This window comes from Protomyctophum parallelum (assembly GCF_964188405.1).
Source record: "Protomyctophum parallelum genome assembly, chromosome: 5".
Taxonomy (NCBI): Eukaryota; Metazoa; Chordata; class Actinopteri; order Myctophiformes; family Myctophidae; genus Protomyctophum; species Protomyctophum parallelum.
In genome coordinates, this window is record NC_139702.1 from 24032252 (window position 1) to 24051365 (window position 19114).

General features: G+C 42.6%; 1 protein-coding gene across 2 annotated transcripts in view; it reads left to right on the forward strand.

Moving 5' to 3' along the window:
- LOC310859256 (netrin-1) overlaps positions 1 to 19114 on the forward strand; it is an 85683-nt gene that overhangs the window by 48312 nt on the left and 18257 nt on the right. Inside the window, exons 2-4 of one of the 2 annotated variants that reach the window (XM_083765664.1) lie at positions 1 to 89; positions 12499 to 12648; positions 15963 to 16016. The exon at positions 1 to 89 is cut by the window's left edge and continues 100 nt beyond it. In XM_083765664.1, coding sequence (XP_083621790.1) covers positions 1 to 89; positions 12499 to 12648; positions 15963 to 16016 — 293 coding nt within the window. The remainder of the gene's footprint in view (positions 90 to 12498; positions 12649 to 15962; positions 16017 to 19114) is intronic. The other variant, XM_083765665.1, reaches the window with a different exon arrangement.

Here is a 19114-nt window from a genome sequence, read left to right on the forward strand (position 1 = left end):
CAACACGGCCGGCCGTCACTGCCACTACTGCAAGGAGGGCTACTACCGAGACCTGTCCAAGACCATCTCGCATAGGAAGGCCTGCAAAGGTATGGATGCTGGCTTTTTTATTTCTGCCTTGTTTTTTCCTTGGTTTTCTTTTGGTTTTCCGTGTCTCACTTTGTATTCAGCTGTCACAGGCAGGCAGGCAGTCTTTACAAAAAAGATCCGCCTAATCCAGCGACAGGATTCGTCGTTTAAAGACATTTTAGCGATTGTGTGGCCAAAAGTACTAGAAATAACACAATTTCCCAGATAGAAAAGGGCTACTGGAGATGACTAGCTTTAAAATCTGGAAAATTGATTAAATTATTTAATTCACTGTGTCCCAAAATGACAGGTATTATAGGTGCGGCGTGTTGTTCAATTCCATTTCAAATCACGTCTTTTAAAAATGCCACCGATACACGCAGGCAGCTGATAATAATGGCCACTATTGAGATGAATTAAGGTAATGATAAATGACAGGAAGTAGGAGGGGGATGAAAAAAGAGAAAATAAACGCCAGACAGGAGACCTTTACATTCCAGAGTTTGTCTCGCCCTCATCTCTCTCTGTCAACGGAGATGAGTTTTAGGGTCTGTCAGAATTGCGGTGGTTGGGGGCAGGTATGGGTGGGTGACTGGGTGTTCCCAGAGTTGACACTGAGTTATTTGAGGTGGGGTTGGGGGGGGCCGAGCTGACAGGACAAGCAAAACAAACACGCCTCACCTCAAGGTGTGAAGTGATCCTCCGTGCAGGGCAGAGAAGAATGAGACGCAGAGCGATGGCAGAAGGAAGTGAGGAAGAGAGATCGAGACAGTGGTGGAAAAAGTACTCAATTTACATTTCTTTGATACTCAAAGTATCAGTACTGCAATGTAGAAATCAGGGGTGCACCAATGTACCGACACCGATACATCGGTATCGGACAATATTTGCCGTTATCGGTCAATATCGGTATCAGCAAATAAAACTGACATGATAGTGGCTGTTGTTGATTTTGCGTTGGCTATGTCGGTGTGTTGGTTATCTGCAGCTTACCTGTAGATTCTGAACATTTATTTCTTGTATTGAAGATGTATTTGTTTCCCTGGCACAAAAGGGGGAAATAAAAACAACAAAAAGTAAAGGTGTGTTCAGACTTGGTTGGTTAGAGCGCCTCGCTTACATACAAAGTCAATGCAAAGAGTTGCGCGAACGGGCACGGTGCGACTGCATGGCGCGGCACAAACAGGGCAAACCGAGCTAATCTATATATTCAGGTCTGAGCGCAGCTCAACATTTGCAATGCGGGACGTTTACTCGTAACTTTTACTTACTAAGTAAAGATATCTGAGTACTTTTTCCACCACTGTGCGAGAAGGAAGGAAGGGATGGATGGATAGATAGGGAGAAACACCGGTTAAGAGGAAGAGGCGTATGGGGAGGAAACAAGGGGGGGATAGGGGTTGTGAGTATGTGTGTGTGTGTGTGTGTGTGTGTGTGTGTGCGTGCGTGATAGGGGGAGGGGTGGATACAGCTGAGAGGGTTTAAGGAGGGAGGATAGCCCCACACAGGTGTGCTCTCCTCTCACCACACACACGGTGGGGATGGATAGCATGCCATCAGCCCTCACCATGGCTAATAAGGGTCAAAGAATAGAACAGGGAGAGAGAGAGAGAGAGAAGGCTGTGTTTTCTCACCTCTGCTATAGCTAGAGGGAAAGATAACAGGAGATGAATCCTTGTGCAAACAAGCCCACAGACACCCCAGCCTTGCTTTGTATGGACACATACACATGCACGCACGCACACACTCTCTCTCTCACACACACACACACACACACACACACACACACACACACACACACACACACACTTTTCCCATATTGTCCCATATTGAACAAAGAGAAGTCAGTTCTACCTTCACCATGGTAGTGACCACAGTAAGAGGGAAAACGAACATTTTCCTTCCTCTTTTTGTTTTATTTTGTTAATCTTAATGCCACAGTCCAAACACAAATACACCAGTGTGCACGCACGCACGCACACACACACGCACGCACATTTCCAAGACACAGGCTCAAACACACATGCATGCACACACTCACATGTAAGACATACCTGCTCCATAAGGAAATGTTAGCCGCTTGCTGACAGTTTAAGCCAGAGTTTTCCCACATCATTCACCAGGAAGTAAACAAACAAACCCACCTACGTACCCCTCGTATTGACACGGAAAGTAAAATATCAGCGGCGTAATCTGATGTTAGTTTGATCTCATTCAGGGTGTAGCCAGTCAGTATGTGTATCGTTTTTCCCGCGAATTTGGCAGATAATATTGATTTATGTCTCTTCTACTTGACAGTATTGTGATGATTCATCAGCATTGTTTGTTATCTTTATTTGATACGTGCTGCCCGTTCAGTATATCACTTTCACAACCTTTCAAAAACACGCGTTTGCCATGAAGTTATGCTCGCTGCTGCTGTATCAAAACAATTGTCAATCCAGGAGAGAGAAACAAAACAAAACAAGGCAGCTAGGTTTCCATTCAACCTCGCTGTATTACTGACGTCCACCCACCATATCCAGCATATCTTTCATTCTCAGCATTAAACAACACTCCATAACAAAAACAGTCATTGGGAAATATCCATAATCCATTTAGTATCTCGTTACTGCATTCATTCACGACACTAACACCTCGGCCTCATTCTTCCGTCGACTGGGAATGCAAACAGACATTCATCATCGCAGGACATTGTGTATCCTTAACCCTTATCCTCTACTACGTTGAGCGGGCTCGCTAATTGCGGCGATTTAACCTTTTTTTTGCTCTTGTTTTTACATCCCTTCTCATGTGTCCAAGACTTGATTCTTTCAGCATCCCATAACTCATTTTCACGGGGGGTTTGTTTCTGGTATTGGAATAAGACAGATGCCTGAAGGTCCTGCAGTAGTATTTTATCGTGGGATTTCAGAGGTTTTGTCAGATGATTTAAGTTTGTTTACGTGTCCTTCTAGACTAAATATACAAGGCTCCTTGAAATAACTTCGAACTGTAGAACAGAAAAGCACAGTAGCTGTTTTTAAGCTTTGTGGTGTGTGCTGAAACAAAGCACAAGAAAAACCCCTCTTTGTTCTTCAGACATGCAACCATAAGAACATTTTATTCATGAGGAATATCAATTTGAATTTGACAGAGTTTTAAATGTATGATGAGAATGCCATGATTCTCTCTAATGGCTAATGCAGCTTTTTAACTACTGCAAGGATGCATCCGCTTTTGCATTTACAAACATCAGAGTGAATACAAAGTGAATTCCATTCTTGTTTAATTTGCAAATAGTTAAATAATGGGCACATCATTTGTTATTATAGAAAAAACTCTTACTGGTAAAACAATGTTCAAAATATGCACAAAATGCATCGACCATGAATCCTGCAGGCATCTTGACAATAACAGTACAGTACAGTACAGTACAGTACAGTACAGTACAGTACAGTACAGTACAGTACAGTACAGATTAGAATAGTATGTGTGCATTTGTTTACGTCGTGTGGGGCAGGCTCTGCAAGTTCTCTGTAAAGCTTTTGAGAACCAGGCAGCGGCTACCGACTAGGAAACTGAAAGGCACTTTGTCCATTTCAACTTTTTTCTTGTTGTCTTCTATGCATGCGCCCTCTGCTTCCTGGCTGTTTCCTCTTGCTCCATAACTGCTTGGTGGTCCTCGTACTCATGACTTATAACTGCTTGGTGGTCCTACTCTCGCTAAGGAAATGTTGGAATTTGGGCTGAGCAAACAGCTCAAACTGTTATCTGTGCAACATTGCAGCTTTTGGTAACAATTCTGTTTGTCAGTTTCAGTATTGTAAGCAACATGTGTGTCAAACATGTCTGAAATGTACTTTTATGTGACGCATGTGTACTATGTACATGTAATGAAGGTTACTTGTTCTAGAATATTTGGTAGCTTTAAAAAATAAGTGAGCATGTCACTCCCATTGTCATTTATTTCAGCCATCATCATTACTACATACCTGTCCTGCATGCATGCATGAACATGCGCATGTACACTACTGCAGACGCGCACGCATGCACGCACGCACGCACGCACGCACGCACGCACACACACACACACACACACACACACACACACACACACACACACACACACACACACACACACACACACACACACACACACACACACACACACAACGCAGCAATACAGCATCAAATTCTAATTATATATATAACAACACAATGTACAATAATGTTGTAAATGTCATGTACAGTTTATTGTAGAGTGGTGGCGTTACTACCACAGGCTCTTAGTAGAAGTGTGATATTGTGGCCCCGGGCATTGCATCGCATACTGTACATACTCATTACAGTAGGGTCCTCCAAGTAGGAAACTCTATCTCACCCACACAGGGGACAACATTCTCACAGACTCCATTACATTCACTATTGCCTCACTCCGAACCTAAAGGGTAAATAGATTTCATCATAATTTATAAAAAATGTCAGCTTACCTAAGCGGTTTTGTTCAATTTAATCCCTGAAGTTTGCCAGAGTTTATGTCCCCCGACTCGCCCACCCCCCCTGCCCCCCCCCCCCCCCTTCCCCCCCCGACATAATTATAAGCAAACTCTGTCCAAGTTCTACTGCTGGTATTCGATTACATCAAAACAGGCTTACAATAAAGAATCCACAGTAATTACACCAAGCTGACAAATGATATGAAGCATGACCCATCTCTTGTGCCAATTAAAACATTTTTACAAACTATATTTGGAATGTTACTGGTGAATAAATTGAAGATATGAGTGTGTAATTATATTACGGAGTGCTCTCTCTCTCTCTCTCTCTCTCTCTCTCTCTTTCTCTCTCTCCTTCCAAATTGATAACATCACACAGGGCTTTTCCTATGTCAGATCTACCATATATCATAACTCAAGACAATTGAATTAAAAGAGAAATAAATAACTAATTTCTGTCCATTTGTTCTGCATTGTACATATCACAACAAAGTGACAATGGGGACGTCTGGTTATTTATTGAATTATGGTCTATTAAATAGTATTAGTATTCAGTGAACGGATTGGGGAGCAGAAGAACCACAGGCAGATCACCAGGTTGGTGGGAGACTTGGTGGGAGACTAATTGACATTTTCGTCAACAAATAAATACTAGACTAAAATGTTAGGGAGATACTAGTGGAGAAGAGATCCAGTAGAACTAAAAGACAAGTCGTCTTGTTTGGTTGCGCTCCGGTGTTGCGCTCTGAAAATAGCACATCTACAAGGTGAGCTTGTAGATCGGCTATTTTCAGCATGCAACCAAGTGTACAATCAGCCATTATGACGCCATCACGTGCCGCCAAAATCCATTTTAGTCTACAAAATCAACTGCAGATTAAAACCGTATACTATTTAGTCGACTAAAACAAAAACATTTCAGATGAGAAAAATATGACTAAAAAGTAATAAAACTAAATGTTATTTTAGTCAAAAGACTACGACTAGAACTAAATCAAAATGCGCTGTCAAAATCAAGACTGGTGTCCGGTGGCTAGATTTATACTGTGCAAATCCACAACTCTTTCAGTGAGACTGTAAACGCGGAGCATGTTTTGCTTGTGTGTTTAACTGAAAAACAACCAGAGTTGCTGAGTAAAACGGTACAGATTCTTTAGCGTAGAGTGTACAGGAACAAACCTACAGAGCTGACTTGATAGAGAAATGCTCAAGTTGATCTTAAACAGGTGATATTGAAGAGGTAAATGACAAACAGATGTTGCGCGGTAGAGGTGGGCAGCTCTCTGGGTGGTCTTTGAACACCTTAGCCAGATATTGTAGAGAACCAATGTGATTCTACAAAGACAATTGTGTATTAGGTACAGTATGTATGTTAGCAGAACTGATACAGTATGTCTAATCAGCTGACTACAATGATATTCCAATACATTTTTAGATTTCTGTCTCTCTGACTTCATTTTAAACTGTGACTTGTTAATCGAACTGATCTCTTCATATCTACAACAATTTGCTATTCATGCAAGGTACACTATATATACTATATAATGACTGCATAATGAGGTGATTCTCTGAACCTTTGCCAAAGAAAACAATCAAAGTTAAAATGACCAAACCTGTGCAACTTGGCATCGGATCAATGACACTGATTCTCGTTCCTTCCCGATGCAAATCCTAACATCGGGCATTATATGATTACACCCGATAGTTCAATAATTTGGAACATATTTTTCCACAGAGGTCAATTAGCTTTTGACTCAGCGATGGTCCAATTTGATTAGAATAAAGTCAATAATGTACTACTCGCTGCTGCTTACTTACTGCTCAGCATACGTCTTTCATTGACACAGTTAGCCTTTTTTATTAACAACATATAAACCGTATTCTGTATGGGATTTGAAAATATTGTTTTTCATGACTTCACTTTTTGTTTTGGGTTTCCAGAGGGCGAGCTGTTTTCAATTAGAACGACACACGGCAAGTATTGCGTTGTGCATAAAATGCCATTCGTCCAAAACGTGAATCTTTCGAAGACTGTCACAGTCGTTGAGAGCTTTTGAGTAATAAAAACAAAACAATGAAGAAAAACAATGCAGATAGCAAGGCACCCAGTTTATATTAGATAAACACGTCATTTAGAAAAGCTGTTTATGTGCAGCGTAACAACCCCATAACCATATCTCTTTCCTTGGTCGATGCAGATATTTGCGGAGGAGCAGAACCCTAATTATAATAGAGCACAGCCTTGGCTAGCTTGGACACTCTCCAGCAGCCAACAAATTATTCTTATTGGCGCAGAAGGCACAAACCAAATAGGGGAGCAAGAGCTCAGACTTCAAACACGAGCTTTATGGTAAACGATTGGCGGCGTTCAAAAAATTATCACATTGTGCAATCTCAGCCTCCTACGAAGCCACTGAAGCAGACCGCCCCCGACCGCCTGCCTTTGAAATGCCTTCCACTCTCCCCCATTAACCAAAAACAGTCTACATTCTTTAATGTGTGACTCCCAGAGCCAAGTCCTCTTTTTTCAACGTTAGGAACTCACTCTCTGGGCTACATCAGAGTCTATCGCAGAAGATCTTTATTCAGGAAAATGACAGGGCTAATATAATTACATAGGACTAAAGACTAATTTATGTTTTTAGCAAGAAAAAAGGCTTATAGTTTTAAAATAAGGCATTTTCGACTGAAAAAGGTGTCAATGGTTTTTCGGAGCAACATGCTGCACGCCACTTTCCTTGAAGCATCAATTAGCCTTAAGCCCGTATCGCCTCTGCCAAACAAATGGAAAAGGTTCCCCCATGCAGCTCACTTCCTTGCACCTTTCTCAGCGTCACGTCATGAGAGTGGGTTCCTTCAAGTAACCACTTAACCCATTTTGACCTGGGGCAGATTCTAAAGTTTTCAGAAATATTTATAAGAATTACAAAAAAGATTATGTTGCTACTGCTAGATAGCAACAAGAACCCCAAAAGGGGTTCCCTTTCTTGAAAGGTAAAAACCCCCAAAGGGATTCCCGTAAACCCTGTATACTTCATTGACTGGGGTCCCCCAGGGTCTACTCTATACATTCCCCCTCCTTTTCTCCTTCTATAGCAAATGTCTTTGCAGAATGTTTGCATATTTTTTTGCTGAATGTTCCTCCATAATGACATGCCCAGAATAGAGGGTATGCGCGTGACATCATCATGAAACCCGGAAGTTATCTGAGTGGCAAAAAACTACTTTCTGGCCTTGACAGCTCATACATCCAAACAGAAAAGTATCTGATTGCATTAAACAATGTTAAACTAATTTTGCCTGTCGCTTTGCCACTCGATTTGCCATTCACTTTATGCATGTGCGCATACCCTCAATAGGGTGGGATGCTATATGGTTCATGTACTTGGGCGGATAACAAAGGGAAGGGGCTTTCCTTCTCTCTCCTTATCTACCTGAGCCATCTGAAGGAGCGTCTCCAACCATTTGACTACTGAGAGTGGACAGGACACAAACACTTACACCATGCAACTCTCACTCGGGCTCTGCAATTAGTCGGTCGGTCAGCCAGTCAGTCAGTAAATCAGCAACCGATGTGTCCTGATTTTGAACTGCTTTTTTGGGCAGGTAGGTGAAAAATGTCAAAAGTTTATTTTATTTATTACATTTATATTAGATCAAAATTTCTATAATATCACAACGTGACTCATAGAAAAGCCTTTAAAACGAGGAAGAGATGAAGGAACATCCCACCTGTAGGCCAAGTGCTGTGCACCTTGATTTACAGAGACAACCACAGACAACCCCACAGACTACCTGAGCTCTCTGAACCTCTCGCTAGAGATACACGTTGCCCTTTCTCCCCTTAAACTTTGACGGAAAGCTTTTCAACTGGCTACACAGCAAAATCTGTAGTGTTCATTTGACTCTTGCATGCCATGTGTGTGTGCGTGCATTGCCTGCATTGGTGTGCGTGAAATTCATGCTCTCTCTCCTATACGGTGCCAGACAAAACTGTGAAAGCGGAAAACAATGAAAGCCACTGACAGCCGACCTAATCATTACACACACTTTAAAGCAGACAGTCCGATAAGAGAGTTGAATGACCACGGGTTACTCTGCCCTAACATGACGTACGTGTGAGCGAGCGTGCATGAGCACACACACACACACACACACACACACACACACACACACGCATACAGACATACATCAGCGTGTTGACAGGTCGAGATAAGAGCATCAACTGCGGCGAAATCGCAGGAAACAGACAATAAAGATAAAGGGGAGAGAGAGTGAGGCGGGCTGCATTCTATTGATCGTTACCACTCAAAGTATAAACAGCTGTCTCAAATGGTTCAGTTCTCTACACTTCTCCAAATCACATAAACAGCTAATTTTGAGGGACGTAAAGGCAGAAGATAATGTGAATAGAAACTCTATTACATTACCGGTTTGCAGCGGGTTTTTCAGCCCGAGGCCACCTGCAGTGTGTGGTTCCCACAGAGGGCTCCATGTCTCCTAAACGCAGGCACTGAAACCGGGCGGGAGTCACAAGCGTATCCATGCACTGTGTGGGTCAAACTACTGCAGTATATTGAATGTTTCAACTGAAAGATCAGATTAAATTAGGCACAATAATAACAAGAATATGTCACACTGTCATTCATGTTTGGATTACAAGGACTATTAGCCTAATTTATTTTACACAATTGCACCATTGTGTATATCATTATATCCCGTCTAAAGTATTGAAACCGAGAAAGCTAAACTATCCATTTAAAAAAAAGTTTAAATATTTACAACTCGGCTGACCGCTCAGTTCTACCTTCAAGCAGTGGTAGAAAGTAAAAGAGTACATTTACAGTAAGTACTGTGCTTAAGTACAATTTTGAGGTATTTGTACTTTACTCAAGTATTTCCAATTTCCAATAATTTTCCTTCTACTCCACGGATCCTACTTTTACTGCACTATATTTATTTGAAAAATTGGTTATAGTCCCTGAAGCCCATGACGCAACCGAAGCCAGTTTTACGTGATTGCTACATTTACACTGAAAACGTGTACATAAACATTCCGATTTAAAATATAAAGTACTCACCACGTGTGCCACGGATATTAGAAATTAGCTGGGACATCGATTAGCATTGCTGCATTCCACGTTGTTTAATAAAAGGCATTTTATTTTTTCATAATTTTTATCCCACGATTTTGTAACCCATTTTCACCCCTGTGTCAATTATCTAATGTGATCCTGGGCTCTACACACCCTCCGCCAACCTGGGGAGAGCAACGGACTTGAACTCATGCTTCCTTCACGCCATAGTGTCCAAGTTGCTCCTTTACACCTGACAGGGGGGAGTTTCCCTGGTTGGACGTAGTGCGTGGAAGGAACACGTTATTCCAACCAGTTCCTTTCCCCTCCATCAGGCGCCCCGGCTGGCCAGGGGGAGGCAGTTTAGAGACCAGGATTAAATAAAAGGCATTTTAATCAGAGCGCCCTAGATATTTTTCTCAAACGGGGTGTGTTCGGAAAACTCACAGTTGCTCACCGGGAGCGCACTCACCTACTGTATTAGTTTGTATTGGCAGTGCGGTCAGCGTAACTATACCGAACACACCCAGTGTTTCAGAGTGCAACACTCCTCCTGACCGATAGGGGCGCATAGTTGAAAGCCTATGGCAAAAAAACAGCTTGGATAAAAATGCCTTTTATTAAACAACGCGGAATGCAGCAATGCTAATCGCTGTGCCAGCGAATTTCTTCTTCTTTCTTCAATGTAAATGTAGCAATCGCGTAAAACAGGCGGAAGTTAAGCCATGACGCTCGTGAAGTACAAGCGTCATGTGATTGTGAACCATGGCTAGGCTACTAGTTACATTGTAGATTTTTATTATTATTACAAAACATACATTAACCGTCGTGATCGGCTATTTTCAAAAAATGTGTTGAAAACTTGAAATGAGTACTTTTACTTTTGGTACGTGGTACTGGATGGCAATACTTTTGCACTTTTGAATTCCGGACTTTCACTCGCAACACTTCTACACTGCAGTATTGATACTTTTACTCAAGTACAAAATGCGAGTACTCTTCCCACCACTGCCGCTCGGTCGTTTCTAGTGAATAGCATCCATATCAATGGCGTCATTTTGGCCCGCAGGCTGAAGAACCTTGACGACGCGCAGCGCTCTCAGCGCGTTCCGAAACAACAGGCCTAACCACTAAGTACACTCGCAGACCACAAGCGACATCATTCAGCCGTTTGCCTTTGAAGGCTTTCACAGCGACAAGTGACACGGCACAGGGAGGGCCTCCAGGCTCAGAGAGCCTCCAGGCACAGGGAGGGAGGGAGGGAGGGAGGCGGACCGGGCCCTATAGCCTCCAGGCTCAGAGAAGACACGGCACAGGGAGGGAGGGGAGGCGGACCGGGCCCTATAGCCTCCAGCCTCAGAGAAGACACGGCACAGGGAGGGAGGGGAGGCGGACCGGGCCCTATAGCCTCCAGGCTCAGAGAAGACACGGCACAGGGAGGGAGGGGAGGCGGACCGGGCCCTATAGCCTCCAGGCTCAGAGAAGACACGGCACAGGGAGGGAGGGGAGGCGGACCGGGCCCTATAGCCTCCAGGCTCAGAGAAGACACGGCACAGGGAGGGAGGGGAGGCGGACCGGGCCCTGGCCTCCAGGCTCAGAGAAGACACGGCACAGGGAGGGAGGGGAGGCGGACCGGGCCCTGGCCTCCAGGCTCAGAGAAGAGTATGCTCCGCATAATAATAACACAACACATTATGATTTGACTGACATAATTTGGAAAAAGTGGAAAAGTGGATACTTAATAAAAAGTACTGCAATGTAGAACTACTTTGAAAACAAGTTTAAAAAAAGAAAAGTAAAAATGTACTTGAGTAAAAGTACAAAAGTATTGGCATGGGTCCATTTGGTTACATTTGCACATGCCCAGAGGTACAGATGGATAAATGTTTGTGTGTATAGATACAGCATGGCAATGGAAAGTTCTGTTCTGTATTAGAGTAACATCATTTACTGTATACATTTTGTGTAGCTCACTATCACTATTAACTGACACACCTCTATGACATACGTAAAAATTAATACATCAAAGTGGATCAAAAGGAAAGGCTCTCGAATAACTGTTATTCAACATTGATTTGGAGTCTGACAGAGGGGGTATGGGTTTGAAATGAGTTAGGGGCTTGGATTGGGGGGGAGAGCAATTGGAAAATGATTACATTCCTGAAGCATGTGTGTTCGATGGACCCCCCAGTCTGCCAGGAAGTGTGACAGACATTTTGGGATGGTGTTCAAAGTGCCGCATTAATCAGAAACAGCCAATTAGGATTATCCTTCCTTATTTGATCATTTGGTAAACATGCACAACCCCGGCCCTGGCACACCAACGTTACACTGCACACATACTGTACTGTATACACACACACGCACGCGCACGCACACGCACTCACACACACACACACACACACACACACACCACACACACACACACCACACACACACGCACGCACACATGCACGCACGCACACAAACACACTCCTGTGTCTTGTTCAAGTACACAAGGTGATGTGGAGAGCTCAGGAGGAGTCTCGGTTATTAATACCAGATTCTCAACAAATGTCTCTTGTACATGTACAATACATCTTCAGGATAGAATGTCATTGTTGGGGTGTTTTTACAGCGTTTTTCTTTTTTCTCGTGACATCACATGGACCCAAGTAAGTTGTGTCTCTCTATGCTTCCCACAGCTTCACCTCTCCCTCAACACGCTCTCGTTATCGTTGCCACCACCACTGCTGTCATGTTCTCACCTGTGTACTCTCTTTAAATGTACCTGTGTTTGTGTGTCATCCCATGTATGTGTGTGTGTGTGTGTGTGTGTGTGTGTTTGTGTCACCAGCACTCACTATGCCTCTCTCTGTCTTCCTGTTTCCTCACAGCATGTGATTGCCATCCCGTGGGCGCCGCTGGCAAAACCTGTAACCACACCACGGGCCAATGTCCTTGTAAAGACGGCGTGACCGGTATCACATGCAACCGCTGCGCTAAAGGCTACCAGCAGAGCCGCTCACCCATTGCCCCCTGCATAAGTACGTGGAAGCAGTCTTTGTCCATGCAATATATCATACATAAATAGGGCTGTCACGATTGCAAATTTAAGCTGACGATTAATTGTCACACAAATAATTGCGATTTAATTGTGTGTTGTTGTTTTGTTGCATTTAACATTGGAACGTTACAATTTGTATTTATTTTTGCATTTTAGGCTTCATAATCACAAATTTCACAGGGCAGATATGACAAATGACTGAAATATACAAAGAAATCACTGGCACGTTTAATCAAGACATAGCTGATCTACAAGCTTACAACACGTCATTTCGTAACATGTTGAAAGTTTGTGGATCAGCTATTTTTCACCATCTTTGAAAAATGCTTGGAAATGTCTTTCAACAAGGAAATGATTGACCATTATGCAAAAACAATTGCGATTATGTCAAATAATTGCGATTAGGCGATTATGTAATAATTGTGAAAGGCCTATACAGGTATACAAACTGTATATATATACTCATCTGATACCCCCAACAAAAACCCTCCATAGTAAAATATTGTCTGGGATAAGGTCACTTTCTTACACAAGCACACACACACACACACACACACACACACACACACACACACACACACACACACACACACACACACACACACACACACACACACACACACACACACACACACACACACACACACACACACACACACACACACACACACACACACACACACACTCAGACCTGCCTTAGACAAAACATGGCCAAATATACACTGCAAACAGAATTATTTGGTTTTTCTCCTCCATTGCTTTTCCTCAGACAAGCGCTTAGCATCTGACTGTGCAGTCTGACCAGTAAATATATATCTTAGACAAACACACCATTTAATTGAGCCCCCCCAGGGTTACACTCTTCCACGGATTTCTCAATTTGTCGACAGGTTCAAGCCCCATAAATCTACAGTAAAGCCTATGCCCAGAACACTGTTCGCACCCATCACCTCTAAACCCTGACGGATCTCACATTAAACCACATGAAGCTTAGGTTGCACAGTGTAACTCGTTTTTCCTCAAGGTACGTTTCCCACCATCCGTTTTAAAAGTCAAGCAACCCTCAGAACTGCAGTCAAAAATCACCTTCTGTACACGGTATACAGTGTTGTACTGTATACAAATGGATAGTGTACAAATGGAGCTACATACTGTATAGACCCTTTGTGGGTCCATTTGGTTTGCACAATTTCAGTGCCTGAAGACAGGCGCTGAACATTCAATATTTAAGATTCTTATGGTGGTGAGTAGAAGGAGTAGTTTATGCCAATGGCGACTGCAGAACCATGAACCACAAAGCCTGGACTTTAATTGGCTCTTTGTTGCCCTCTCAAAACAACATGTCTTAATTGCTGCTTTTGTCAATATATAATTAGATGCCGGGGGATTAAAAGCCCATCTTTTATAGGCTTGGCTCGATTCCAACAAAGGGATGAATTAAATATACTTACTGGATATTGGATATCTTTGATTTCCCTGGGAAAGTCACATAAGAACGGAGGTGTTGCACATGCAGAGATCCCTGAGAGATGATCAAGTCGCTGGAGTTCCTCTCAGCATTACTCGGTAATCTTCGTTTTTTAACAGCCCCTCCAAATGGGCCTTGCCAATTGGAATCTGACAAAGAGTCATGTTATACCTCTGACTTCATATATACCTTCCAGCATTGTGTAAGCCATAAATCCACAAGTCAACTCTGAGAAACTGGCTCATTAATTGAACTAGCACGTGCGGATGCCGAACACTGATTTGCGATTAGAGGATGGGCGGAATGGTGACAATGACATAGAAAAATCAGACTTCAGTGAAGCGACCCACAGGCCTCAGACACCATTGTTTTGGTAGCAATGGGCTCTATGCACACAGGATAACTCTTCCTACTTCCGGGCCCTTCCCTACTTCCTTCACCGATGATACTAATTACGGCTGAGAACTGTTCCATTTTGTGTACAGTGGTTCGCAAACTTTTACATTTCAATGATCCCATAACTCTGAGAGTGTACAAATGGGTCCCGGGTCCGTTTTGTTCCATTTGTACACTCTCAGACACCTGTACAGGGCCATTTGGAACCCACTCAAGGACACTTTGAGACCCACTGGTGTAGCAGAGTGTTTCCAGTGAGCCAACATGCACAACAGCAACACCCTGACTCTGTTTGACCAGAAAGGAACAGAGCCTTCATTAGTATCATCGGTAACACCTGTGAAGGAAGTAGGGAAGGGGCCCAAGTTCTTTCCAAAATGACATGTGTGCGTAGAGCCCATTGTTATTCTTGTCATTACGCAGACCAGTTCTTCATGTGAAAAAGCTTGATTCCAGCCACAATCAATGGGGCACGTGCGTGATTACGGCTTGAGACGATTTCGATTCATGGTGGATGAACTACATGTTCAGGATGGAACTATAAAAGAGGCCTTTTCCCAAACTGTCCGAAATAGGCAGATTTATTTTTTATCAAAAAGACTTGATTCTTTCTTTCTGCCTTAACACGCAAACTCTTGAACTAGTGAACAAGCAAAACCTTCACAACTTCGCCAAGCTTTTTCCTCAGTGTCGTGCATCTCTTTCACGTGTATGTGGTGTCTCTTTGGTATGTCTTTGTGTTGCCATCTTTTGTCCTCGCTTACCCCCTCGCCGCGCTGCACAAAACCCTTCTGGTGGGGCTCTTATCTCCCCCGTCTATAGTAACAAAAAATGCATTGTGTGTTTTGTATCTTCTGTTGCCGCCATGCTCCTTTGGAGATAAGAGGAGGAATATCTTCGTGCATGGCTTCTCTTAGTGTCAACTTCCTACCAGCGTGCGACTTCAACACAGGGTATGAAGGAGGGCTGAGAGAATCAAGTCTTGGGACATCAAAACCACCAACACTTTTTTTGTTTGTTGCAATAACAGGTGTACGCAGGGTGAAGTATAAATATATGTATGAATGAAACGGTTACATATTTCACACCACTTTGCCCTCAGATCTTACATTGCCCTTTTGACTAGATTTTCCCAGATATATCTCCACCTAGGAGAATAAAGACCCTGTTGTATAGCTGTGAGAGACATTGTACTGTAGTGGCAGATTAAAGCTTGTCTGCAGGAAAAACAAAAACAATTCACCTGCAGCACATGGCCCGAAACGTTCCCTTTCATAAACGAATTTCTCAAATTTACATGTAGGCCTCCTATATACGGTACGTTTATATCAAGGTTTTTTTTCTACACGGCAATTTTGATGTGGCTGTTCATTCAGTACAATATAACTGACTTGAGTTTGTCTGTTGTATTTTTTTTCCGATGAGAGCAGAGATTCCAGTCGCTCCTCCTACGACCACAGCTAGCAGTACAGAAGAACCTTCCGGTGAGTACCACATCTACATCCACCTCATAGTTCATGTCATATTTGCAGTGGTGGGGAAAAAAGTACTTGATTGTTTTACTTAAGTAAAAGTATAAATACTGGAATTCTAAATGTACTTGTAAAAAAGTACAAAAGCATTGGCATCAAAATGCACTTAATGTACCAAAAGTAAAAGTAGTCATTATGCATAATATTTAATTTAAAAACTCTTTTGAAAATAGCAGAGTACAAATACCTCAAAATTGCACTTAAGTAGGCCTACAGTACTTTAAGTAAATGTACTTAGTTACTTTCTACCACTGTATGTCAGGTAATATTTGTGCCCACTAAATATCAGATTGTGGTGCTATAGTTCTTAAATCAGAGACGTGCTAGTTCTTAATCAGCGATGCATACTGGCTGATGCGCATCATGTCTCGAGGCAAAATTATGGAGGACAAATCTGTACAGTTTTTATAAGTTTGGGCTCATGGGAAGTTCTCCCACAGATCTTTTTTCACAAGTCTTAAGAACCGAGTGAGTGAGTGCACAGTAAATTGGATCCCTCTAGCCTTCCCCCTTCTTATTAGGAGTTCATGAATATGAAATCAATTAGTGGCGGCCCTGGAATAAGCCTCCTTTAATCTCTCATACTTGAGCCAATTAATTTGTCTAACTGTAGCGCAGTGGGGTGTTTGTGTAGACCACAGCATGGGGGCCTAGTTTACTTGAATTACATCCCTCCTGTCTGTCTGTCTGTCTGTCTGTCTGTCTGTCTCTTCTCTGGCGCAAAGTGGGGGATTTCTACTGCAAATTGGTATTTTAAGGCAGTGGTTTTCAACGTTTTTCATATCAAGGCCGTTATTTATTCAGCATTTGAGCCCAGGACCTCCATTTCATGCGATTTAGCGTCTCAGACCCCAAAACTAAAGAATATTTTGTTAGTTGGATGAGATTTTGTCCACAAATCCGTGCTGTATTGATGCCTCATGGTACCAGTAGGAGAGACAACAGGCAATTCTTCTACATTCTCTAATTGTATAGACTTCTTGTAAATTAATTAAGTAATACAGATGTTTAACAATAATAATTTAATAATAATAATTTGGTTTCATTTTACACTTTGCAAGATGACAAAAACAAAAACACATTAGGAATGCAAACATGTCATCGTTTCCCAAAGACTGGTCGTGGGAGATTTCATTTGGGCCACCAAAATATATATATTATATATATTTTGCATATTTATTTTTTTGGGCCACCAGGTGTGACAGTCCAGGCCTGGTTCTGGATATATTAATAAGTATATCATCTGAATATCCTCTGCTAAGTAAAGCAAGCATTTAGCTACTTGTAACTTATGCCTTTTACAACCATATACAAGTGTGAATTAGGATTTTCTGTGCTTAGGCAAGTAAAGACAGTATTGGGAATTGGGTCATCTTAAAAAAATGGGTCCTCTGAAAAAAGGTTTGGTAACCACTGGGCTAAGTGACTCCTCAAATTCCACTGGAATGCACAAACATAGGTTTCATACTTGGTCCTTTGGCCTCACGGTGGAAAAAGTTAAGTCATCTAGCTAGCTGGTATAGCTGCTTTACTCTGTGCCTTCCAAGTACACAAGGAAGGCCTAGTGTGTGCGTGTGTGTGTGTATGCGCGTGCTTGGCCGCTCGCACGACGCACATGCAAACCTAGCATGCGAGAAGCTCCTGCTGCTGCCGACTCTCTGACGTCTCTAATGCTCCTCGACAGCTCCGATTGACAGCACGCTGTCCTCCACCTTCTTCCATTCTCTTTCTATCTCTATTTTCTCTCCTCCTCCACCTCCTTCCATTCTCTTTCCATCTCTCTCCTCCGACTCCTTGGTCTCCCCCTGTTTCACGCTTTGTCTTCAGACTGCACTGTGGGTGGCGTGTGCTGTAACCATATCTGGGGTTTCTCTGTACCCTCCTTGTCAGGAATGTGTCCACTTTCTGGGGCGTATAGGAACGGTTCTGCGCCTTACTGGGGGGAATGAATGCCCCCCCCCCCCCCCCCCGGTTGCCGTATCTATCACCTTGAGCAAATGAACAAATGCAAAGCAGACCTAAAAGCAGTGGTGGAAAAAGTACTGACAATTTTGACTTTATCAATTCTGAAATAATCAATTCTAAAAGTCCAGAATTCAAAATGTCATCATGCCATCATGTCAACAGCATCAAAATGTACTAAAGTATCAAAAGTAAATGTACTCATTGTACAGAATGTCCCATTTCCAGTTAAATTTATAATGTATAAAAATAAAGTACAAATACTTAAAGCTAAGTGCAGTACTTAGGTAAATGTACTTAGTTACTTTCCACCACTGCCTAAAAGTGTTTGCATTCCGTTTTATGCTACGTGATTAAAACTAGCAACTGAAGGAATTAGAAGCTTCATTATTAGTGATGTGCTACATTCTTGTGTCTTGGACTTCAGAAAGAAGTCTGCATTATGACTTCACGTCATTTTGTGGCTCAGTAAAAACAATGTTTTGCTTGCCTCTAGAACCTGTCCTTGACCTGAAAAAGTTTAAGAGCCAGTGGATAAAACCATATCATTGAACCAATGTAAACATTCAGGAGGAAACTGTAATAACAGTGGCTGAAGTAATCTAATCACAACCAAGAGCTCTGACACCCCCCCATTCTAATGCAGCAGTCCTTGAGGGGGTTCCAGGTGGTCCGCAGCCAAATGATGAAGAGTTGGTAACCAAATGGACCCTTATAGATCTTTGATTCTTAAACTCTCTCATTTTTATAGTTAAATTATTGTTAAACATCTGCATGAACTAATTGTTTTGATCAACGTTTGCATTTGGTTTTGGGTCTGAGAGGCTAAATCTCATCAAATGATGGTCCGTGACTCAAATGGCGAATAAATCCTTACGATGAAAGGGGTTCACAACCACTGCTTTAATGGTCGCTCTGCCCGGAGAAGACCCATGTTGTCACTGAGAACACATGCAGAATGCAGCACCTTGACGGACACATCCAAAGTCACATCACATTTTAGGGGCAGCTATGGGGGTCCTCATGGACCACCCAGGCTCGAGGCCCACATAGGATGCATACATTACATTACTGGCTCTCCCTCCGAG